The 26,704-nt window shown below is 39.4% G+C and overlaps 1 protein-coding gene across 2 annotated transcripts in view; it reads left to right on the top strand.

Annotated features, from left to right (window-relative positions):
• The first annotated feature begins 479 nt into the window (after window positions 1-479).
• The window catches only part of LOC130932147 (hemicentin-2-like), a 73,588-nt gene continuing 47,363 nt past the window's right edge, over window positions 480-26,704 (top strand). Inside the window, exons 1-4 of one of the 2 annotated variants that reach the window (XM_057861577.1) lie at window positions 480-572; window positions 9,487-9,644; window positions 19,801-20,070; window positions 20,144-20,470. In XM_057861577.1, coding sequence (XP_057717560.1) covers window positions 9,587-9,644; window positions 19,801-20,070; window positions 20,144-20,470 — 655 coding nt within the window. In that variant the 5' untranslated portion in view covers window positions 480-572; window positions 9,487-9,586. The remainder of the gene's footprint in view (window positions 573-9,486; window positions 9,645-19,800; window positions 20,071-20,143; window positions 20,471-26,704) is intronic. The other variant, XM_057861578.1, reaches the window with a different exon arrangement.

Raw genomic sequence — 26,704 nt, forward strand, 5'->3', positions numbered from 1 at the left:
ACCATTAAATATGCAATTAATTATTTCAAAGTTCTGTGGTATGGGGGACTAAAATTGCCATGGATTTAAATGCAAACATTTGTTATTAAATGTGTCATTAATTGATTAAAATGGCGATCACGTTCATGTAAAAACATATTCAATTTATTTTTATTTATTTATTTTTTTTGCTATCATATATTATTTAATTCATTGTTATTGGATAGTCCTGTGTAGTTGCCGTGCTTCAAGAATTTATTTTCTTTTAACTAAGCCCATCAAAGATAGTGGCCGGATCCAATAGACAGGTACAGTACGTTGCAAGAATTCAGCCGGTATTATGGTTATGTCATGCTGGTTTCACAATCAACAGCTATTTGACTAACATAATGTAAGATTCCACTTTCTTCTCTTTGTAGATGCTCTTCTGAAATATTTTCGTTCTACCTCTGTACATCCTGGGCCATCTTTTACAGAGAACTTATCCACATCAGCACCAAGTCCAAGCCCACCAAGTCCAGGAAAGAAGTGCACATTCCAAAACAACTGTCATATGAAAGTGCAATAGATGCTTTGGCATCAGTGAAGACAAGGTGAGTAAGGTCAAGGTGAAAAAAAAAAGTTGCATTTTAAAGTGTTCTGTGTGTCTTTATATAGGTTTGTGTGGGTGAGTGTTAGTCATATTAACATATAACAATTTTAATTTATTTTATTCATTTGTTTCTGAAGTGTTTTTTATTGGTACTTTTGAATAGTTATTACAGCATTTTTCTTTTCATTTCTACACTTGTTCGGTGTCTTTTTTAATATAATAAATTACAAAAAGAGTTAATGTGCTTTTTCAGTGTGAGTGTTTAAATATATGTGGTAAAAATGGGGGCGGCGGGGGGCAACAAATGTGTTGCCTAGGGCACCAAATTGGTCAGGAACGGCCCTGTTTATGGGCTACTTTCTGTTGATTTTGGGGCATTTCTGTTTTCCTTCCTGTTGATTCTTGTTGATTTTCAGGGCACTTTTTGTTGATTATTCGGGCACATCCAAGGCACTTCTATTTATTTTGGGTCACTTGCTGATTTTGGGGCATTTTTCGCATCACTTGCTATTGTCCTAAAAAAACAAGTTGTTTTTTTTCCCAATTGATATCATATATACAGTATATTAGTGCCCTACGAAGCGTTAATAAATCTGTATGTATCAAGAAGAAAATCCGTCCTTTGTTTTCATTTCAGTTCATTTCACTATTTGTCATATAATTGAAGAACTTGGAGCAAAAGGTCAGGGTGGAGCAAAGGGCATACGATGACTGCATTTTAACACAGTTACTAACTTCTGCTCGGGCTTCCCCTTGTGGCACGCAATTGACTTTAACAAAAAGGTATTTTCTTGTATAATAATACAAAGTTTTGATTGACACTGTCAGAGTGAGTCAGAAATGTTGAGTTTGTAATCAGCTTTAATGGTGTCATGATCCGCTGCTGGTTAGATTTTGTTTGTTCCAGAGCCGGCTGTGGCAGCATTCTCGACATCACACCAGCAGCGAGTTCCAGCTAATCAACACTAATATATAAACGATGACGAACCAAGACAACGGTAGCGAGAGATTTGTTTGCTGGTCGCCATTCATATATACTGCTTTCGAGTCGCTCTGTATTTGTCATCTACAGTAGTTCATTAGTCTTAGTTTTGTAATCCTCTACCTTGTGCAGGTATTGAGTGTATTTTTGTTTGTGTTTTTGGCTTTCTGCCCACCGCTTAGTTTTCGCGTTATTGATCCCCGTCGACCTATTTGTCACAGACCCCTTTTGGTGTTCCCCTTTTTCCGCGTTCGCGTGTTTTGTTTTATTTGTGATTAATAAATCCCCGAACCCTTCCCCTCTGTTGTCTGTTTTTGGGTCCAGTCTTGTTCTCCACATACGCAGACCATAACAAATGGGATCTCCTATCTTCTCCCAAAAAGGCATTCAAAAGGTGAATCATGTACACAACATTCCTGCAAACTTATCCACCGTTCTCAGGAAATTCCTGTACTTTTCCCATTTCAATCAGTGAACCCACTACAAACAAAAAGTGAAGGGACAAGGTGGAGTGCGGAAAGTCCACAGCTTATATTGGCGGCATCTCGCTAGTAACACAATAGACGGGCAAAACTGTGATTATTTGATAGGAAGTCGCTTTTTATTTAGTTTCATTTTCATTTTGGATACAGTGGTACCTCTACTTATGAAACAATTTCCAGAACCAGTTCGTTTCATAACTTGAAAATTATGTAAGTAGAGACATGTTTTCCATGTAAATGCCCTAATCTGTTCCAAGTCTCCACAATTCAGACATTAATCTTTTATGATGCATAAAAATGCATCAACACATGTAATACATGGATGTTACAATTTAGAATATTGCAAAATAAACATTAAAAGCAGGGTTTTGCATAATGTAAAAAACAAGAATAGAGTGAAGAATAAAAGTTAGTAGACTCATGTAAAGCTGTTGGAACATGAGGGCAAATGAAAAGGACGCTGTGATACACACATACACATACAGTAGAGGTCCCTCTTAGCCAATCGGATGCCAGGAATGCTAGGCAATAGCCAATGGCAGATCAGCTATAAGTATGTTACATTCAATGAACTCTGGGAGCTGCGAGTCCCAGCCATACTGAATTTTTGCCTTTTGTATCCTGAAATTGCTTTCATAACAAGAGGCAATATTTTCCCGTTGAGGTGTGTCTTAACCTGAAAATTCTGTACGTAGAGACGTTGGTAAGTAGAGGTACCACTGTATAGGTTTAGACACTATCCTCATATCTTGTTGAAAAATTTAACATTCAGTTTTTCACACATGAAGCGTTTTTGGGCATTCTTTGAACTCATAAGCTGCCATTGATGGTGCAAGACGTCAATGGCACTGAAAGATGAAAATTCACAGTCAGTCCTTCCAGATTAAATGACTTGGACATCTATTGTTGTCAATAGCAGGCAATGAGTTAATTGCAAATATTCTCTTATTCATTTAATTTTTAAACTTTTTTTTAATTAAACAAGAGTCATTAATATCTTATTTTAATGTATTTATTTTGGGAAAAATGTCTTAAAATAAAAAGATAATTACCGTATTGGCCCGAATATAAGACGGCCCTGATTATAACATGACCCCCTCTTTTTCAAGACTCAAGTTTGAAAAAAGACTTTTTGAACACCAAATTAATTTTTATACAGAAAATAATTACAGTACATCCGAAACAAATGATTATACCAATATATTTGAGAGAAAAAGCATGTTATTTTGCCTCATTCAAATCTTAATATCTGAACATTTAAATATGTAAACTAAAGTGCAATCACATTCGTAAATGAATGGCCTCTGGTTTTTGAAATGTAAATAAACCAATCAATTGTGATAAAACAACAAAATTGCAATAACTGCATTAACTATCAAAGTGAAGTCTAACTGTAACTGTAGTCTTGAAACAAATCTGAATAAGGAAAACATTGCAATAAAATAATGCTAAACTAAAAATTAAACTAAAAAGAGTAGCTGAGCTCTGTCATGACAGAACATCGCTTGCTTCAATGATATCTGGCACCATCTAGCATCGTGAATGGGGAGAGTAGCCGAGATCTGTCATGACAGAACATCGCTTCAATGAAATCTGGCGCCATCTAGCGTCGTGAATGGGTATAATGTCTAGACCGCGAATATAAGACGACCCCCTCTTTTTCAGTGTTATTTCAATGCAAAAAACACTGTCTTATATTCGGCCCAATACGGGTATTCTATTCTATTCTATTTTTTTTTATTTTTTTTATCTTTATTCATTTTGCATTTTCTAAATAGAAAAAAAATGGGATTTTTAAAATATGACATATATTTTTGTCATTAGCAGGCATTAAGTAAATGAAAAAAAAAGCCAGAGTATGCAGTAATTATAATAACAATAGAATAATAAATGATACTAAATACAGGACTGTACCTAAAAGTAATTTTTAAAAGTATATATTATCATGTATTTGTAGTACTGTATTTATTATTCTTTATTAAAAAAGAATTCAACGTGTATCAATTAATTTATAATTTTGTTGTTTTATAAAAATTTCTTGCCCTAATTTTCAGAATATAAACCGTTATTTTTCCCCCTTGCTTTGAACCCTGCGGTTTATAGTCCAGTGTGGCTTATACAGTATGTGGATTTGTACAGTCTCGTGAGCAGCATGTTTTTTGGTCTAAATGCCCCATACACAATGTGGACACCTGCGATTTATAGTCCAGTGCTATTGGTGTCTTCTCCTACAGTATGTTGGGTGCGGTTTAAAGTCAGGTGCACCTTACAAGCCAGAAGTAACAGTAACGAGAATAAACGTAATTAGTTACTTTCCATACCTGCCTATTTTGAAGCCAGTCAGGTCACATGAAATGTAGCGCCTAAGACATAATAACAATAAAAAATAAAAAATAAAAAAAACACCTTCCTGTTGCCAGTTGATTCGCTCTTCCCAATCCCGATACAGTGCAAATGTACCTATTTTGGCAGGAACCTTTCTTACATGTGACAAGTAGGGATGGGAATTGATACGATTTTTACGATTCCGATTCCATTATCGATATTGCTTAAAGATTTGATTCTTTATCGATTCTCTTATCGATTCTAATTTCGGGAAAAAGAAGAACAAACATTATGATTGGCATCGAGTTTGTTTAATCAGAAGTCACAACCTTACAAACTCACAACGAGGTCAAAAGAGGCCCAAAGCCTCAATGTTAACTGTGGCAATAAGTGGCAAATGCACAAGAATGTGTAACATTTTACTGAAACATGTTTCTAATAGAAATAAAAAAATATTGGTATATATTGGCATATAGACCCTACCCACGTGACGTCACAACTCCGCTCTCCTGAATGGTACCGCCCAATTGTCCGTCAAAACATAGTGTTAACCTGTTACGGCTACGTACATTTCTCCTATTTACGGCGTGTTTTTCTGCTCCTTAACATTAATAATCAAAATGGTGAAGGCGTGTGTGGCTGTTGGTTGCACTAACAGAGAAGATGGAAGGAGAGACTTGAAGTTTTACCGTATTCCGAGGGATCCAAAGAGGAGAGCGAAATGGACGGCTGCAATTCGATGTTAAAACTGGGCACCAAAAAATCACCACAGACTATGTAGTAGTCATTTTATATCCGGTAAGATGCATTTAAGATATACTTACAGGGCTTTGGGCTGACAAATAACCACAATTAAGATCATTGCGAGGCTAATCGCCGACAACATACGACGTAGTACGACATAGTTTCAAATTCAAGATGTTTGTGACTTCCCTTTCTTCCACCATCGTTATTTTTTGAATAATATTTAGCTGGTACCAAGTGAAAGAAACTGGCCTCATCTACGGAGCTGACAAATAACCACAATTAAGATCATTGCGAGGCTAATCGCCGACAACATACGACGTAGTACGACATAGTTTCAAATTCAAGATGTTTGTGACTTCCCTTTCTTCCACCATCGTTATTTTTTGAATAATATTTAGCTGGTACCAAGTGAAAGAAACTGGCCTCGTCTACGGGGCTGACAAATAACCACAATTAAGATCATTGCTAGGCTAATCGCCGACAACATACACGTATGTATGTAGTGAGAGTGCTATCGCTAAACCATATAAACATTAAAAGCCTTAACTCCATTGACAAACGACATGAAATACATTAGACTTGACAGTGGATGTTAGCAATAACAAAAGATTTTGAATTGAAAATTTCGTAACTCACCTTTCCAAGCACAAGATAGATTCCTGCCGAACGAGGACCTGTTTCACCCGACCAGCAACGAAGTATTTATAAGCCTCCAAGCTCTTGAAGTTTTTCAAATTTTCGTGGGAATAGGCTGATTTTGTGTGGACAAGATAATTGTAAATATCAGCGTAGCAGATGTCAGGCAGACAGGGCGAAGACAGTGGGTCGAAAAACATCGATTTGGGCATCAAATATGGATCTGGCGACTGTATAGAACGAAGCTTTTCCACATAACGCCTTTTATGCAACACATCCAGTGAGTTTACGGCATCAGAAAGCACCGGGTCTTCCATGAAATGCATTTTAAATTCCTCGATCAATTGAAAACAATGCTAATACACAGACAAAATGACGGACAAGTGGGCGGAACGACACAGCGAGCACGTGGTTTTGTGACGTCGGTGGGTAGGGTGTATAGGTCGTTGTTCTGCCTTTGGCAATATGTGTTAAAGCAGGGGTCCCCAAACTTTTTCCTGTGAGGGCCACATAACTTTTCCCTTCTCTGATGAGAGGCCGGGGTCAATTTGTAACAGAAAAAGTGTGACGATTGCAGGAGTGCTTGAATGTAAAAAAAATATTGTTTTTCAGAAAGCCACAATCAAATAACCCCCTGTGGATTTTTCACTGAACAAAAGTAAATAAAATAAAAATAACAAGAGTTATTCACTGAAAAAGGCCAGGAAATAAATAATACTACTGAGGGAGGAAAAAAAAAATTCAAAATGCTCTCTGGTATTGTTCAGGGGGCCGGACCAAATGTGGAGCCGCAGTCCGTAGTTTGGGGACCCCTGTTAAAGTGTATTATTTACAAGTATATTGAAAAAATGCATGCCTTTTAGTTTTTATGGTGCTTTCACGCTCAAGTGGTGGCGCCCTTGCGCTTCCTCACGCGAAGAAGAACGTGCTCACGCGAAGAAGAGCGCGCTTACACGCGAAGAAGAAGAAATGCCGCATCCAAGCGAGTTACTGAGAAAGGGAAACACTGCCACGAGCCTACGTTCTTTGTTAATGTTTGTAAAATATCTACAGAGGCAACGCCTATATGTATCATCTTTTGTGTTGTTGTTTTGTGTTTCCACTCGCGATCGGACACTTAAATCCAGTTGTGCCAGTTGTGTAGTGGTTTAAACGATGTGCTAATGCTAGCGAACGCATGCTAACTGTTTGTTTTAGCAGCTAATCATCGCTGATTTATGTTGATGCAAACCTGTTTGTTATTGGGGACGAAATTGATTTGTTTCATTTCTATTTTTAGTTTCACTCTTCAAGTGATGATTGAATAAAGTCAGCAAATTATACCAACGTCTTCTGCATCGTCATTTGGGAGTTTAGCTAGCTGTATAGTCAGGACTGAGCCTTAGCATCTCGGTGAGGACGGTGCAGTCTATTCCCTCCCGATGCAGTTATCTCCACCCTGCAATGACTGCAAGTCGCTTTGTTGTAATTTTTCCTCGTGAAGTGAAGACACACTTTCGAGCGTTTGAACCTACGTGCTGTCATTGTTATGTTTACGGCGGCAATGCTCATGCTAAACTATCTTAACCTTTCATTTTCACCCTTTTTCCTGGTGAACTGTAGCCAAACTTTGGAGCGAGTGGTTCTTGGCGCCATGCTAGTTTGATGCATCTGGACAACAAGACACGTCACGACGCAATATGCGTCTTAAGGGATCGTTAAAGGGATCGTTAAGGCTATTTCATTGTGATGTCGAGGCCTCGAAACACTCGGAACCGGTTCGGAATTGGAATCGGATTTCGATTCCCATCCCTAGTGACAAGTCTGTAAGAGTCCAACCTTGTATTTGCCAATTTTCATCGTTGGTAATTTTGTTTTGCTTGCTCCACGTTTGCGTCGTAGCCACGCCCTTATTTTTCAAGGTTGATTGCCTCGTGAAACAAGGCTTCTTCCCACATGCCTTTAAGTCCCAATCTGCCTGATTAATCAGGGGTGAAAGTGGGCTGGAACGGTCCGGAACGCTGTTCTGGTATAAGATTTCTGGCCGGAGCGCCGTTCAGGTATACGGTGCTTTGATTCCGAAAATATGACGGCAACTGTCAAAACGCTATGTAAAAAAAAAACTGCAATGCTGCCACACACGCATCTCATCTCCAAGAAGAGAACAACATACCAACATCAGATTTACATGCTCAAGTGTTAACAACAAATGCTTGTGTAGCGTAATAAGGTCCCACAGATATTTATTATTTATTTATTCCACGGATGGCACGGAGTTTTCCCCAGCTGCTGCAGTTATTTGAGTCTGACGAGTCACGTCAATGTGGGCATGCTACTTTTGATGTGAAAGTGCATGCCTCTACAATCAGAAAGAGACTTCACAAGTTTAACCTTCATGGGAGGTGCAACAGCTTTGCTCTCCAAGAAGAACATGGTGGCCAGACTGAAGTTTGCTAGAGTGAATGCAGACAAAGACCAAGACAGATGAATCTAAAATTGAATTATTTAGACACCAGAACAGAGGACATGTTTGGCGTAAACCCAATACAGCATCCGAGGAAAAGAACCTCATACCAACTGTGAAGCCTGGAGGTGGAAGTGTCATGGTTTGGGGATGCTTTGCTTCCGCAGGACCTGGCCAGCTCACCATCATAGAATCCATCATGAATTCTATCGTGTATCAAAGGGTGCTTGAGGAACATATGAGATCATCTGTGCAAAAATTTAAAGCTGAAGCGAATCTGGACCCGGCAACATGACAATGACCCAAAACATACCAGTGAATCCACCAAAACATACCAGTGAATCCACCAAGAACTGGCTGAAAAGGAAGGAATGGAAAATCCTGGAATTGCTGAGTCAAAGCCCAGATATTAATCTCATTGAGATGCTGTCGGGTGACTTGAAATGAGCTGTGCGTGCAAGAAACCCCTCAAACATCTCACAGCTGAAAATATTCTGCGTTGAGGAGTGGGGCAAACTTTCTTCAGACCAATGTCAAAGACTGGTAGAGTTATATCAGCCAAAGGGGGTAACACTAGGTGGCAGGGTGTCCTAACTTTTTCCTCAGTTAGAGTGTGCTTTTTTTGTTGATATCTTTGGTTTAATCAGTTAAACAATGTTAATTTTTGTTGTTTAGCTGCAATGAAAGCACTTTATTTTCTATTGATAAAGAAAAATAAGATCAAACATTGATATGTGAACATTTTTAATAAAGAAGGGAATATTTCATGGGGTGTCCTAATTTTTTCACATGACTATATCTTTATTATTTAAAAAAGAAAAAGTAAATGTTTACATTAACTTCAATTTTAATGTACATCCTATATTCTGAAGTAGTTAAAATTGCGATTTTACATTTAGATGTGAGGAAATGAGGGAATATAAAAATTACGAGGTGGAGGTTGGGGTTACTGCTGTTTTTAACTTTTATTTTGCAACTCATTGAATAAAGAAGTTTTTTTTTTTTTTTAAATGTGTTATAGGAATAACTGTGCCAAAAGCAGTTTTCTTTGCATTTCAGTAGTTTTAGGAGGTTTGACCCCTCCCCCAAACAAATAAATAAATACAAATTCTGGCTCTGCGGCAACCTTCGTGTCAGGGAGTTCCAGCAAGAAATTCTAGCCACTTTCAACCCTGTGCTTTACACAGTCGGTGCGTCGACTGCCTGGCCCATTCGAGAGAGGAATCTGTCGCTCTCACTTACACGCACATATCAAATGAACACACCTCCTTTTCTCTCTCTCTTTCTCTCGCTCCAACAGTTGTTGGACTTGACATTGTGCAAGGCAGGAGAGCGGGTACGCAAGTGGAATTGAGCAGGGAAGGGAACCACACAAGGGAGCTTTTTATTGCCGTGTGAAAATGGGTAAAAGGACGATATTTCCGCGCCTCTTGGTGGGGCTTCTGCTCAGTGCCACAGGTATGGACGCCTCCCCCCTAGTTCTGCTAATATTCTAAAATAATTGCAAATAATTATTATTCTCTCCGAGTAAGTTTAAAAGAGAAGACGTGCCACTTGAATTCGAAGTTGCTTGACCGCATTTAAAACTCATTGGCTGCTGTTGACGGCGCTAGACTGTGACTGGGCACGTTCATTAGCACATGCCAGTTAAAATGGATTTGACGTCTAGCGCCGTCAATCGCTCTGCAAGACGAGCATTCACAGTCAGTCGTCCCAGTTTAAATGAATTGGAAGTCTATTCTTGTCATTGGCAGGCAATTACTTAAATACTATGAATTTAAAAAAAATATAAATGAGTTAGTGTTTTATTGAGGGCTATAACCAGTGTGTGTTTGTTTTGATTCACATACATTTTGTTTTATTTCGTTTTTATGAACATTTTATTACTTTATCATTGTTAATCAGTAGGGGTGTAACGGTAAACAAAAATCTCGGTTCGGTACGTACCTCGGTTTTGAGGTCACGGTTCGGTTCATTTACGGTACAGTAAGAAAACAAAATGCAAAATATAAATGTGGTAGTTGTTTATTACACACTTTTGTGCTTTCAACAATAGGAACAGTAGCCTATAAAAAGATAGAATTCTGCTCAAAAAGTAGCGGGTATTTAAAGATAATAATCCAACAACAATTTGCCTTTCAGACCCCGCGTATTGGTCAGCTTTCTTTCTGAAAGCAAGAAGAAAAAAGAAGTCCTGTGCTAAAGAGAAAAGCAATCCCAATGAAAAAGATTTTAACATGTATTTTACAAATGAAATGCCTCAATGAATTTTTTTTTTCTCATGAACGGTTTTCAAAAGCTTTATTGGTGGATTTTCTCAAGTTAAAGCTAGGGTGACCAAACGTCCTCTTTTGCCCGGACAAGTCCTACTTTCACGTAGTATCCTCGTCGTCCGGGCGGATTTTATAAATTCATAAAAATGTCCAGTTTTTATGATTTTTCACGGGACCAATTTGAAGAGAATCCCTCCGGCCGCTGGGTGGCAGCGGCTGCCTGCGACCACATGGCTCCTAGTAGTAGCCATAGTTTTACCCCTATCATGAGGCATCTACTGGGTTGACGATTTGGCCACAACGCCTGCCCAGTTGTTAAGTTTTTACGATAAATACGTATATAATGGCAACTGTTGACTTCTGTCGGAGCTTTGACTGTAAAATCCCGTTTGGTGTCGCATCGATGCGCTGCCGACGATTGTAAACTTTTATAGCAAAGTTTGATTTTTGCCTCAGCTAGCTATCAGTAAGCTAAACCACGCTAGGCATTATGGGAAACGTAGTTTTTGACCTGCTACGTTTTTAAACATGCTGGTTGAATAGTTTGTCAGTTTATTTCGGTTATTGTTTGTGTGCAATCTAGAACATTGAATGAGAATATCAATTGAATGGGAATAAAAATTGGTCTCGGACAATTGTAGTGTTAGTAATTTATAAAAATGTGTAGTTGGCACATAGCCTACTGTGTGTATGTGTATTGACTGGACTACATTTCTATGGGTCTGCATTATATATTATATATATATATATATTTTTTTTTTTGTCTTTTTTTTTTTTTTCAAACTGCATTTTTCCATCCAGAGTAAGGGGGCACACTTTAAATATATTAAAGTGATATAGGCATCTTTGAGTGAACTTGGAGTAAAATTCAAGTATCTTGAGGCCGGGCTGAGTGTCCTCTTTTTTGGAAATCAAAATATGGTCACCCTAGTTAAAGCGCCACACAAAAATTAATAAATTTAATTGTGTAAGCAGGTTCTGTATATTATTCTTGTTATCTAAATATAGGTGTTTTAGCTCATTTCAATTTAATTGTATTTAAATGGGCTATTATTTATTTTACTATGTGTTTGTATTTTACAAATGTGATGTAGTATTCATTTATATTGTATATTTTATGCTGTATAACTTTAGTTCCTATGTGAATATTAGTTCCTACTTGTTTTGTTGTGGTAGGAGGGTTTTGTATTGAATATGGGGCCGTGTTGGTTATTATTATAGCAGAGGAGACAACTGTAAATCAACAAAGACAAGTCAACTGTGCCCCGATCTATCACTCAAGAGATCTGATGGACTCAAAAAGTGGGTTACGATTGCAAATTAGTTTGAAAATCGACCGGATCCACCGTATTTTTACACGAGTGATTTCCGGTCTGCCCGGTCTGGTAGCTAGTAGTATTGACGCAGGAGGGCCGTGTCTCGCGTCAAGTAATAAACACTGCCGTTGTTTTCGCGTGCATTGCGTTGAGCTGCTTCTGGGACTCAACACGCGGCCGCACTGCGACTGGTGTGCATTCGCTGATTAAACTTTAACGGCCGCGTTTCACTGCGTTCTCGCGGCGGCCACGTTGTTGCGCCGTTGACGTTTCTTACTGTCCTACTGTGTTGGTCCTCATTATAGACCCTACTCACCTACGTCACAAAATGACGTGTCGCTGTATCCGGCCGCCATATTGTACCTATTTTTTAGACCTATTCTCATTGTTTTCAATTAGTCGTGCAAGTTATACAGCAATTCATGGAAGCCCCGGTGTTATCTGACGCCGTAAATTCATTGAATGTGTTGCATAAAAGGCGTTACGTGGGAAAGCTTCAGTTTATCCATTCGCCAGATCCGTATTTGATGCCTAAATCGATATTTTTCGACCTGCTGTCTTCGCCCTCTCTGCCTGACATCTGCTAGCCTGATATCTACAACTATCTTTTCCACAGAAACTCGGCCTATTCTCACGAAACTTACAAAAACATTAAGAGCAGCACTCTAAGCAACATTACCCTGTGTGATTTCTAAAATGGCGACAATCAAAAAAGAAAAAAGTTGACTGCGATGGCCGACTCTTCAAGGATAGGTGGATATTGGATTATTTCTTCAATAAAACGCGCAACAACTGTGTCTGCCTCATTTGCAAAAAGACGCTGTTTTCAAAGAGTTCGATGTGACGCGATAATGATATTACCGAACAAGACACGCTGACATGTACGACAACATTACAGGGAAGATACGCAGCGAGAAATTCTAGCAACTTGAAGCTTGTTTAATTTCACAGCAGCAGTATTTCGCAAGAGCCCGAGTGTCGAAAGAGAACGCCACAAAGACGAGACTGTTGAAATTATGAATTAAAAAAAATAATAAAACAAATGTGACACACAGAAGGGCTTGCTAAAATTTGTTTAAATATATTGTTCTATATCAAGGGTTCAATCCCGGGCTTCGGCCTTCCTGTGTGGAGTTTGCATGTTCTCCCCGTGCCTGCGTGGGTTTCCTCCGGGAACTCCGGTTTCCTCCCACATCCCAAAAACATGCATGGTAGGCTGATTGAACACTCTAAATTGTCCATAGGTGTGAGTGTGTGCGTGAATGGTTGTGTGTCTCCTTGTGCCCTGCGATTGGCTGGCAACCAATTCAGGGTGTCCCCTGCCTACTGCCCGAAGTTAGCTGGGATAGGCTCCAGCACCTCCGCGACCCTCGTGAGGAATAAGCGGCATGGAAAATGAATGAATGAATGAATATTGTTCTATGTAAATCAGCCAAGGTAGCCCCCCACATTTTTACCACACCAAATCAGGCCCCCTTTGCAAAAGGTTTGGACACACCTGTTTAACTGATGATCCGTAGACGAGGCCAGCTTCTTTCACTTGGTACCAGCTAAATATTATTCAAAATGTAGTGATGGTGGAACAAATAAGCATCTTGAATTTGAAACTGTATGTTGTCGGCGATTAGCCTCGCAATGATCTTAATTGTGTTTGTCAGCCCAAAACCCTCTAAATATATATTAAATGCATCTTACCAGATATAAAATGACTACTACATAATCCGTGGTAATCGTTTGGAGCCCAGTTTTCTCGTCAAATTGCAGCAGTCCATCTCGCTCTCCTCTCCGGGTCTCTCGGAATACGGTAGAACTTCCAAGTCTCTCCGTCTATCTTCTCTGTTATTGCAACCAACCGCCACACACGCCTTCACCATTTTGATTATTAATGTTAACGAGCAGAAAAACACGCCATAATAGGAGGAATTTACGTAGCAGTAGTGCGTCAACACGACGAGTTGACGGACAATATGGCGCGGAGGCGTGGTTGTGACGTGACGTGAGTAGGGTCTATACAAGAGATAAAAATTAAGTAAACAAAACAAAAATAAAAACATTAAAAGCAAAGTCAGAGTGGACCGAATAAGTAAAAAAAAAAATTTAACACAAAACAACAGTGGATCACGATGCATATGAGCATCAAAACAGATGTTTTGAGTCTTGAATTGGATATATTACGAAGATACGAGAGTAGAGAGTTTCAGAGTCACACTCTGTGTCACAAAGCCTTAATGTAAAGCTACTGAAACAATAAGCAAATACAATAATTAGTTTAAAAAAAATAAAAATAAAGCAAATGTGACACACAGAAGGGCTTGCTAACATTTCTTTAAATGTATTGTTCTACGTAAATCAGCCCAGGTAGCTCCCACATTTTTACCACACCAAATCAGGCCCCCTTTGCAAAAAGTTTGGACACCCCTGTTTAACCGATGATCCGTAGACGAGGCAAGCTTCTTTCACTTGTTACCAACTAAATATTATTAAAAAAATAAAGATGGTGGAACAAATAAGCATCTTGAATTTGAAACTGTATGTTGTAGGCGATTAGCCTAGCAATGATCTTCATTTTGGTTGTCAGCCCCAAACCCTCTAAATATATATTAAATGCATCTTACCAGATATAAAATGACTACTACATAATCTGTGGTAGTTGTTTGGAGCCCAGTTTTCTCGTCAAATTGCAGCAGTCCATCTCGCTCTACTCTCCGGGTCTCTCGGAATATGGTAAAACTTCCAAGTCTCTCCGTCTATCTTCTCTGTTTTTGCAACTGACCGCCACACATGCCTTCACCATTTTGATTATTAATGTTAACGAGCAGAAAAACACGCCATAATAGGAGGAACTTACGAAGCGGTAATGCATTAACATGACGAGTATACGGACAACATGACGCGGGGGCGTGGCTGTGACGTCACGTGAGTAGGGTCTATAGCAGGGAAGACGGAGTAAATATAATCTACACAAAGAAACTGTAACCCGATCGACTTACAGCCTCGAAAAGTAAGGGTTACATTACATCAGAAACTCGTTCGGTACGCACCCGTTCCGAACCGAACGCCAAGCACCCCCTTAGAATGCTTCAAAATGCACCAAAATCGGCAGGCATGTCAAAACAGGTGCAATCTTTGATACAGTGTAAAGACTAATTCCAAATACACCATGTAGCGCCCCCTAGCAGTCATTCCTTGTCCCGTCGACGCTTTAAGCCAGGGGTCGGGAACCTATGGCTCGCGAGCCAGATATGGCTCTTTTGACGGCTGCATCTGGCTCGCAGACAAATCTTCAATTATTTAAAAAAAAAAAAAAGTTTTGTCATGTAATGGGAAGGGCGCTAGGACCTCCGGGGAAACCTGGCAGGCGTAAGAGCCACAGGGGAACCATTAAAAAGAGCAACCAGTAGGGGCGCTCACATTTTTTTTATTGGCAAGCCAGTGATCAGGCGACATTCGGGTCGGGACACTACAGACACTCCAGGTGTGGCTGTGGAGGACGTTCGAAGTCTGATGATGCGTGTGGCAGTCAGTTGAAATAGTAGCCATGGATCTGTAGCGTGATGCAGACAGGGATTAAATGCTTCAGTCTGTTGTTACACATTTAATTTAGCTTCATTTTAATTTTTCTTATACAGCTGAAACAAGAAAAAAACAACGTCCGTCTCGTATTGCTGCACACAGACGGCTCATTTCTTATTCGCTCTAAAATGCGGATTCTTATATAATTATATGAATAAACAAATACAAGTTTATGTGACAAAACATTTAACTTCTGCATTTTAGACACTACTAGCATTCACTCGTCGTCCGCTCGCCATTACGAACACATCTGCAGTCACACATAAACATACTGTAATAGCCTCGAATGTGGAAATAGGAAGGAGAGGAGTCGGTGATGACATTCCCAGTTTATTGTGGCAACCATAGAAATAATAAACAAAGTAACAGCGGCATCCGCAACATGCTAACTCCGCTCTCACGCCGTACGCGCTCTCCTCCTTACTTCCCGCTACGTCACTACTCTGCCATCTGATGGCCTCTTCAAGGGCCCACAAATAGTTACGGACATTACAATACTTAACGATTAACATATTTCTGAACTATATTAACACTCAGCACACATCACAATCATCCTAAAATAAAGGAATCCGCTAATATACACAGTCAAATTACACTCTTTTTCTCACCTCAAACAAGAAAAAAATACTAGTTTACAACGTCCGTCTCACATTACTGCCAAGACAGCTGATTTCTTATTTGCTCTAAAATGCGAACATTTATTGCCCATGCACGCCACTTAGCGAACGTCTCCCCCCTGCTGGTTTAAAACTGTAAGTACAAAAGTATCTGTGGATTAAAATAACTATTTAAATATTATTTAATAATTATTATTTAATTTAATTATTATTATTCATATAAGTTATTTAAAAAAATTCAGAGACTTATTGTACTTAAAAGTGTTGAAATTATATAAAATGCACATATTACTTGTATTTTTAGTTTTAAACATATTGCATGGCTCTCACAGAATTACATTTAAAAATATGTGGTGTTCATGGCTCTCTCAGCCAAAAAGGTTCCCGACCCCTGCTTTAAGCCCTACTTTGACCCCCTCAGAATGCTTCAAAACTCACCAAACTCAACAGCCAGGTGAACACTGGTGAAAACTTTGATAAAATGTAAAAAAAAAAATTAAAAATTAAAATATGCGTAATTGTGTGTAGCGCCCTCTAGGAACAAAACCAACATATGCATAAATGTGTGTAGCGCCCCCTAGGAACAAAACCAGCATTTCTTTTTTTTTTTTTTTTAAGGTGAAAGAGGAGGTAACAACTCAAAGGTTAAAACTTAGAACACATCAGTACTATATAAATGGGATACTATACGCGGTGCCCAGACTGCCGTTAGTACTACGTCCAGTTTTCTTTGGGTGGGCAGAGCATGTCCGTGGATGGGCACCCGCCCCCCTTGGTAACGCCCCTGTTCTTAATTAATGTTATTATTGTATTAATTGATGGTATCTGTGTTAATTAATTAATTGATTGATTGATTACGTGAGATTACTGTAATCCATTGGTGATGAAAGATACTTAAGTACAAATACAAAACAAAAAAATTACTCAAGTAAAAGTACTTGTTATAAAATTTACTTTGCAAGTAAAAAGTAAAAGTATTTTCTCCCGGTGCGAAAATATGATATATATACAGTACTTGCCAAAAGTTTGGACACACCTTGTCATTGGTTTGTTATCTTTATTTTCATGAATATTTACATTCTAAATTTTCACTGAAGGTAATACAACTATGAATGAACACATGTGAAATTACATATGAACTTAGCAAAAAAAAAAAGATGATATACCCAGAGGTTGCGCTAGACATTTTCGTTGTCTGTCATTTTGACTGACAGGGTCATAAAAATCCAGTCATAATCTATTTTTACCAGTCACTTAAATTTTTAAAATGATAATGATGACATATTCACTAGTATTTAGTTTTCATTCATTTTTAATTCATATTGTAATGCTTGCTTGGCGGCGAAAAATTAGACACGGAAGTTGTATTTTTCTCCCTCTTTTTACTCTGCTTACCGCCAGCACCAACAAAACAACTCCACTCCCAAAGAAAAAGAGGCAACTATATAGACCCCAATCACCAACGTCACACAATGATCTTAATTGTGGTTGTCAGCCCAAAATCTTCTAAATATATATTAAATGCATCTTACCAGATATAAAATGACTACTACATAGTCTGTGGATCGTTTGGTGCCCAGATGTCTTGCCGAATTACAGCAGTCCATCTCGCTCTCCTCTTCGGGTCTCTCAGAATACGGTAGAACTTCAAGTCTCTCCGTCTATCTTCTCTGTTACTGCAACCGACCGCCACACACGCCTTCGCCATTTTGATTATTAATGTTAACGAGCAGAAAAACACGCCGTAATAGGAGGCATGTACGTAGCGGTAATGTGTAAACACGACGAGCTGACGGACAATATGGCTGCTCCAGTCAGGGGGCGGAGTTGTGACGTCATGTGATTGGGGTCTATAGACAAGTTTCCTGAGCGAAATATGGGCGCCGCCATCTAGGAAAATGTCTGCTTCGCACTTCCGGTCCGGTTGAGTAACAGTGTATTAGCAGTGTATTGACGACGATAAAACTACGAAATCAAGCCAGAGCAACCCATGGAATCTTCAAAAATTGATTCAGCACGACCTAGATGACACGTAGATGAGATTGGATAGCAGTTCGTGTCACTTCGTTGATCATTCGTGGACAAAATTATTAACAACGTTTGGCTGGGGGTGCAACTGGTACTCTAGAGCGACTTATGTGTGAAATCATTAACACATTATTATATCATTACACATGTTATTTTGGTGTTTTAAAGTGACACTGATGGTTTGGTAAACTTGTTAGCATGTTCTTTATGCTATAGTTATCTGAATAACTCTTAATAGCTATGTTACATTAACATACCGACCACGTTTGCATTTCGTTGTTCATGCATCATGTAACGTTATCATACTGTACACTTATCCAGCATGTTGTTCTCTATTGTATTTTTATTTTAAATTGCCTTTCAAGATGACATATCTGTTCTATGTGTTGGATTTTATCAAGTAAATTTCCCCCCAAAATGCGACTTATACTCTGGTGCGACTTATATATATATATACCTGTATTTGTATGACTCGCCGATCTATCGCTATGCGCTACTATTCTGTCGCTAAATTCTGTTTCATTTTTAGTCAAATATCTTCCATAATCCCACTTCTGTCGTCATCTCTATGACAACGATGCGCTGATTGGCTGAGAGAGCGTGCATGGATGCGCTGATTGGCTGAGAGAGCCTGCATGCTGCTAGCTAGAGTGAACGGACCGCAGCACTGTGAAACATGAGTCGCACCCAGCACTTTGCAATCTGTTCGTTTACATGCCATCAGTGGAAGTGCGAATCTAACAAAATGTCATGCTCAAAGTTGACCAAGAGAAGAAAAGTGGACAACGAAAATCACCCTTTCAGTGAGGAATGGACTGAAAAATATGCTTCCATTTTACCAACTGCAAGTACCAAACCTATGTGCTTAATACAGTGCTGGCCAAAAGTATTGGCAAAGGGATAGGTTGTTACATTAACATACTGGCCACCTTTGCATTTCGTTGTTCATGCATCATGTAACGTTATCATACTGTACACTTATTCAGCATGTTTTCTCTATTGTATTTTTATTTTAAATTGCCTTTCAAGATGACATGTCTGTTCTATGTGTTTGATTTTATCAAGTAAATTTTTCCCCCAAAATGCGACTTATACTCCGGTGCGACTTATAGTCCGAAAAATACGGTAAATGAGGATCTATGTACAATAAAAGAACAATTGGCGAACTTACATGGCAGATAAAAATATAAAATGCTAACGTTTCTTTTACAATGCTCCTAACACAGACACGTATTCCCACAAAAAATGACTAAATATCCCAATATACTAAATTACGAATGCATTAAAAAACATTAGCTCAAACAAAAACTTTGTTTTTACTTTGGTCTCAACGGGGAGCAATTGGATTCAGCCATGTGAAATGAGGCAGACCAGAGGGCAGTCTATCCACCCTAATCAATAAAACTAAATTCAAAACACTCGCAACACTTTCAAAATGAACCATTACAACGCCACTTTAATTAAACGAATACTCGAAGCAACAAAATTTAATCCGAATACTTTTTTCTAGTCGAATACTCGAGTTAATCGATAAATCGCTGCAGCACTAATTTCCGTGTGTTTATCACTAGTTTATCATTAGTAGACGTCCAATTTGTACTGGGAAGTCTTGCAGCAAATGAGCATTCTTTCCAGTCTTTCCACTTAACATAGAGTAAAATAACGTTTTTCGCTGTCAATGGCAGCCAATGAGTTAAATAGTCAAAGCTGATTTGAGTAAAGTGTTTTTGAAAATTAAATTCCCTTCTCAAGTCACTTTCTAACACTCTAGCTTTAGAATACACAGTAACCATATCATATAATGTAGGTGCCTGCTGCCCCGTCGAGTTTGACCCCCCAAAAGTTGTGGTACGATACGGTGACCCTGTGTCAATCAACTGCAGCACGTCCGACCCCCTGTACAGAGGGATGGGTTGGGAGTCTCCACGGGGAGGGATAAGCCGCAAGCCGGTCCGCCATTTGACTTGGAAATTAGACTCTCTAACATCATGGGAAATCAAGCCTTATTGCTTCCTCAACCCGGTGCCCAAAAGTGGGAAGAAGCAGTGCTTCAAGGACCCAGACCTGGTCATTTACAGTGAGTGTTCAACACGACAAAAGATGGGTAGCGTGTCTATGTCTGATCGCGTTTTGTCTTCTCTATCCTTCAGCATTCCCACAAAACATCTCCATCCAAGCCGAAAGTACTGTTGTGAAAGAGAAAGGGTCGATTACAATGGAATGTGACATCGGTGCAATCGCGCCGATTCAACATGTCACCGTCCGGTGGTATGACGGTGAAAGCATCATTCATCAAGAAAAAGGAGGGCTAAGTCCCTCAAAAATTCCCATTGATCTTGTTTCACGCTATATTTTTGATGGATTGTCTTCAAGAGGGCGAAAGTTTGTCAATCTCACATGTGAGGCACTGTTGGACCTGACTCCCGAGGGGCCACGACTCAACGTATTTTCTCCTGAGTTTTCTTTGCTTGTTGAATGTAAGTATACTGCCTTTACTTGTATGATTTAGGGCTGGGCAATGACATAGGGGGAGTTTGCCTATGTTTTGTGCCAAACTCTGAACACATCCTATAACAGGGGTGCTGGCGTAATGATAGCATACTGATTGGTGGACGGACACACACACGTCACGGTCGAGGAAACCTTGATAAATGCGCTTTCTTGAAGTTTGGGACACTCGGAAAATGCCTATAACACCTCCAATTGCTGAGCTAAACGATATTTAGATATATGTTTGTGTGAAACTGTAGTGAACAACAACAACTAAAAAACTATTCCGTTCTTGCCAAAACTAGTAAAGCTCTTTACAAGGCTATTACAATCCCTCCTATACCTTAAAATAATATAAGTGGCTGTTTTCCTGTGTAACAAGGGTAGTTGATAGAGAGCCAGGCAAGTAGGCTGAGTCCTAGCAACAGCGAAGCCGAGCGAAGTGGCTCCCAGCTGGATTAAACCGCGAGGTCGCGAAAAAAAAGTGACATAAAGAGAAACTGCTCGGGCGATAAGGGTATTGTACTAAACCACAGCAAATGCACATGTATGCATTTAAATTCTATTCTATTTGTATTCTGGCGCCGATCATCAAGGGAAAAATACTGGCGTGCGAAATATTGTGTGCCTATCACGTCCAAGCATTTTCAAGGATTTACAATTCAATTTTAAACCTCGAAAGCACGACCATTTTCAAGAATTTCAAGGACCCGTATATATATATATATATACATTCACCGGCCACTTTATTAGGTACACCTGTTCAACTGCTCTTTAACACTTAATTTCTAATCAGCCAATCACATGGTGGCAACTCGGTGCATTTAGGAATGTAGACATGGTTTAAGACAATCTCCTGCAGTTCAAACCGAGCATCAGTATGGGGAAGAAAGGTGATTTGAGCGACTTTGAACGTGGCATGGTTATTGGTGCCAGAAGGGCTGGTCTGAGTATTTCAGAAACTGCTGATCTACTGGGATTTTCACGCACAACCATCTCTAGGGTTTACAGAGAATGGTCCGAAAAAGAAAAAAATATCCAGTGAGCGGCAGTTCTGTGGGCGGGAATGCCTTGTTGCTGCCAGAGGTCAGAGGAGAATGGCCAGACTGGTTCGAGCTGATAGAAAGGCAACAGTGACTCAAATAACCACCCGTTACAACCAAGGTAGACAGAAGAGCATCTCTGAACGCACAGTACGTCGAACTTTGAGGCAGATGGGCTACAGCAGCAGAAGACCACGCCGGGTGCCACTCCTTTCAGCTAAGAACAGGAAACTGAGGCTACAATTTGCACAAGCTCATCAAAATTGGACAATAGAAGATTGGAAAAACGTTGCCTGATCTGATGAGTCTCGATTTCTGCTGCAACATTCGGATGGTAGGGTCAGAATTTGGCGTCAACAACATGAAGGCATGGATCCATCCTGCCTTGTATCAACGTGTTGCTGACCATGTCCATCCCTTTATGACCACAATCTACCCAACTTCTGATGGCTACTTTCAGCAGGATAATGTGCCATGTCATAAAGCTGGAATCATCTCAGACTGGTTTCTTGAACATGACAATGAGTTCACTGTACTCAAATGGCCTCCACAGTCACCAGATCTCAATCCAATAGAGCATCTTTGGGATGTGGTGGAACGGGAGATTCGCATCATGGATGTCCAGCCGACAAATCTGTGTGATGCCATCATGTCAATATGGACCAAACTCTCTGAGAAATGCTTTCAGCATCTTGTTGAATCTATGCCACGAAGAATTGAGGCAGTTCTGAAGGCAAAAGGGGGTCCAACCTGTTACTATCATGGTGTACCTAATAAAGTGGCCGGTGAGTGTTTATGTATGTATATATATATATATATATATATATATATATATATATATATATATATATATATATATATATATATATATATATATATATATATATATATATATATATATATATATATATATATATATATTAGGGCTGTCAAAATTATCGCGTTAACGCACGGTAATTAATTTTTTAAATTCATCACGTTAAAATATTTGACGCAATTAACGCACATGTCCCGCTCAGACAGTATTCTGCCTTTTGGTAAGTTTTACAGCAAGGCTTTTTGTGCTGTCTAACAGCGAACTCTTGTGGTCGCTTTGCGACATGGTTTATTTTTTTCTTGCCAGTTCAATATGGCTGCACGACATCTCGGGCTGACGCCTACGTTGTAATGTTGTGCTTATATGATCATTGGACAAGATTTGTCCGTAAGTATGGTTGTTGTAAAGAATGTACATATTATGTTAGTAAGCGAAATGTTCTATTTTTTGTATGAGACACTTTTTGTTTATGTTTAGTGAACCTGTATAGCGTGCTAAGCTAACGTTGTTGCTAATGCAATGCTTGTTTACTTTTTTTTTTGTAGTTTTATGACGGTCCAAAGAGGACAATGGTTTGAGGCTATTTTATTAATAAATCAGATGAAAAAGGAAGAAGTCTGATTATTAAGGCGTCGTTCACTAGCTGTCTAGCTTTGGAAAAAGTAGACGCTTCAGAGTGAGGACAGCATAGACAGATTTAAATGACAGTAGAGTGAAATGCCCACTACAGTCCTTATGTACCGTATGTTGAATGTAGTATATATCCATCTTGTGTCTTATCTTTCCATTCCAACAATTTATTTTACAGAATATATATATAATTTACAGAAAAATATGGCATATTTTATAGATGGTTTGAATTGCGATTAATTGCGATTAATTACGATTTTTAATTTTTAAGCTGTAATTAACTCGATTAAAAATTTTTATCGTTTGACAGCCCTAATATATATATATATATATATATATATATATATATATATATATATATATATATATATATACATATGTATACAGCATATACACAGTGGGGCAAATAAGTATTCAGTCAACCACTAATTGTGCAAGTTCCCCCACTTGAATATATTAAAGAGGACTGTAATTGTCAACATGGGTAAACCTGAACCATGAGAGAAAAATGTGGGAAAAAACCCCCAGAAAATCACATTTTTCTATTTATAAAGAATTTATTTGCAAATCATGGTGGAAAATAAGTATTTGGTCAATGCCAAAAGTTCATCTTAATACTTTGTTATGTACCCTTTGTTGGCAATAACGGAGGCCAAACGTTTTCTGTAACTCTTTACAAGCTTTTCACACACTGTTGATGGTATTTTGGCCCATTCCTCCATGCAGATCTCCTCGAGAGCACCGCTAGAGCAGTGATGTTTTGGGGCTGTCGTTGGGCAACACGGACTTTCATCTCCCTCTGCAGATTTTCTATGGGGTTGAGATCTGGAGATGGCTAGGTCACTCCAGGACCTTGAAATGCTTCTTACGAAGCCGTTCCTTTGTTGCCTTGGCTGTGTGTTTGGGATCATTGTCATGCTGAAAGACCCAGCCATGTCTCATCTTCAATGCCCTTGCTGACGGAAGGAGATTTTCACTCAAAATCTCTTGATACATGGCCCCATTCATTCTTTCCTTTACACAGATCAGTCGTTCTGGTCCCGTTGCAGAAAAACAGCCCCAAATCATGATGTTTCCACCCCCATGCTTCACAGTGGGTATGGTGCAATTCAGTATTCTTTTTCCTCCCAACAAGAGAACCTATGTTTCTACCAAAAGTTCTATTTTGGTTTCATCTGAACATAACACATTCTCCCAGTCCTCTTCTGGATCACCCAAATGCTCTCTAGTGAACCGCAGAAGGGCCTGGACGTGTACTTTCTTCAGCAGGGGGACACGTCTGGCAGTGCAGGATTTGAGTCCCTGGCGGCGCATTGTGTTACTGATAGTAGCCTTTGTTACTGTGGTCCTAGCTCTATGTAGGTCAATCACTAGGTCCCCCTGTGTGGTTCTGGGATTTTTGCTCACCGTTCCTGTTATCATTTTGACGCCACGGGGTGAGGAGGGAGTTGAAAGTTTGTGTTGCCCAACGACAGCCCCAAAACATCATTGCTCTAGAGAAGATCTGCATGGAGGAATGGGCCAAAATAACAGCAACAATGTGTGAAAAGCTTGTAAAGAGTTACAGAAAATGTTTGGCCTCCGTTATTGCCAACAAAGTGTACATAACACAGTATTGACGTGAACTTTTGGTATTGACCAAATACTTATTTTCCACAATGATTTGCAAATAAATTCTTTAAAAATCGAACAATGTGATTTTCTGTTTTTTTTTCCACATTCTGTTTCTCATGGTTGAGGTTTACTCATGTTGACAATTATAGGCCTCTCTAATATTTTCAAGTGGGAAAACTTGCACAATTAGTGGTTGACTAAATACTTATTTGCCCCACTGTATATATACTTTTTCTAATAAATGGTTTTTAAGCACTTGTTTTAAACATTGTTACTGTCCCACCAAATTATTTTTAAACAAGAATACCGTTAAAAAATGCTTGTCTTTAGGCTTCATTGAGGGGCAGTTTACATGGCGACACAAAGACGCAATGACTGAGTAGCAGACTCGCCTCGCGTACATATGGTGTCGGCGAAGACGGAAAATTCTGAAATCTGCCTTCAAAGTGGAAGAATCCGATTGCGGGGGGTTGAGGGGGGCTTCCTCGGCATGCATATCAAAGGCTCCTGCAGTGCGAGACCGCGCCGTTAATGCCAGCACTCGTACACGTCACATTGGGCGTGCGCAGCTGTGCTACTAAACATTAAAAACAGCAAATATGGCGGGATGTTGGCTTTAATTTACTGTTTAATAATATTTTTAAATTAAATATGTTGAACCTTTAAATTTTTGTGCCTTTTTGAACAAAAGAAAAATGACATTGCTTCGAATGGGCGGGCATATTTTTTTCCGGGCTGAGGGAGGTTGGTGGGGTCAAAGTGCATCATTCTCTGTTGCCCTGTCAATCTGCACTGCCCCCTAGGGCTTGGCATGAATACTACATTGTTTTCATGCGGAATTGCGGCATTGTTCAAATGGAGACGCAAATGCAAATGCAAATTTGAAATTTTTCGTATTCTCGGAGAGTCACCATGTAAACGGCCCCCTGAGTGAGTCCACTCAAATCCTCTCACGCTGCTCCCTTACACACAATGAGTTGCCACAGCAAATGATTAACGGGCTAAACGATGATTGACACATGAGGCGCTTTGAAGTTTAGGCTTCCAAGCTTCACTAGCAAAATCAAACCCTAACATATCAAACCTGTCAATTTTGTTAACTTTAACAAGCAACTCCAGTGTACTGCCTGACTAAGAAAAGCTGTAGGAGGGAGTGATCGGATCGGGACAGCTTATCTGTATTTATTTATTTATTTTTATTAAAAAAAAAAAAAAAAAAAAATTTGCGATGGACTGACGGTGCGGATTTTGAAGCACAAAGTAGCGAGGGATCACTGTAACTTGCAAGCGACACTTGTATATGGCACAAACAAAATGGAGAGATGGCAAGAACTGCTATGGTACATTGGCTGCAGACGTTAGCGTGTCTATTTAGCTCTCTCTATTCGCTCACTTCCACATATTATTATGGCAGCAGACAGTGCTGGTACTAATTACAGCCAGTGCCAGCAGAGGGCATTCATACCACAGGTCTTAATGCACAAATCAACTTTTGATTATCATATTTTTTGGGTGTGCCCGATCAGATTGCCTTTGTCCATTGAGCTCGTTCAAGTATCATGCATGCGCGCTAATTCGCAGTCCGAACTGCACTCAACAAAGTGACCCGCATGCGCAGAAGCATCAAAACAAATTACACATGCTAGCTGTATGTCATTCCAGGGTGATCATATTTTGATTTCCAAAAAGAGGACACTAATAACAGACATTAATAATCCCTGTTTAGTCTTATATTCAAAGTTTATATGGACTGATAGAACGCAAACACGCACACACATAAGCCTTGACATGTTTGCGTAAAATGATGATGGTGCGTCCGTTTGCCCCGACTCGCCCATGTAAGCACTAATGAAATATTGCTCATTCGGCGCACAGACTGAAAATCGAAAATTGTCAGGCTTATCCATTTCTTAATTTTATTTTTTTATGACTGTGGTCAAGCCCGATTCGTGCTCAAAAGCAGAGTTCAAGCTAGAAGCTAATGCACAGCTACATCGCTGCCGTCCTGCCTGCTGATTTCGCTCTTTGCTGACGTCATTGCTGCATGAATTCTGACTTGACAGCTGAGACCGCCAAGCACATTCTGGAAAAATGTGGCCCCGATCGGATTTGGACCA

The sequence above is a fragment of the Corythoichthys intestinalis genome, chromosome 16 (assembly GCF_030265065.1).
Source record: "Corythoichthys intestinalis isolate RoL2023-P3 chromosome 16, ASM3026506v1, whole genome shotgun sequence".
NCBI classification, from domain to species: domain Eukaryota; kingdom Metazoa; phylum Chordata; class Actinopteri; order Syngnathiformes; family Syngnathidae; genus Corythoichthys; species Corythoichthys intestinalis.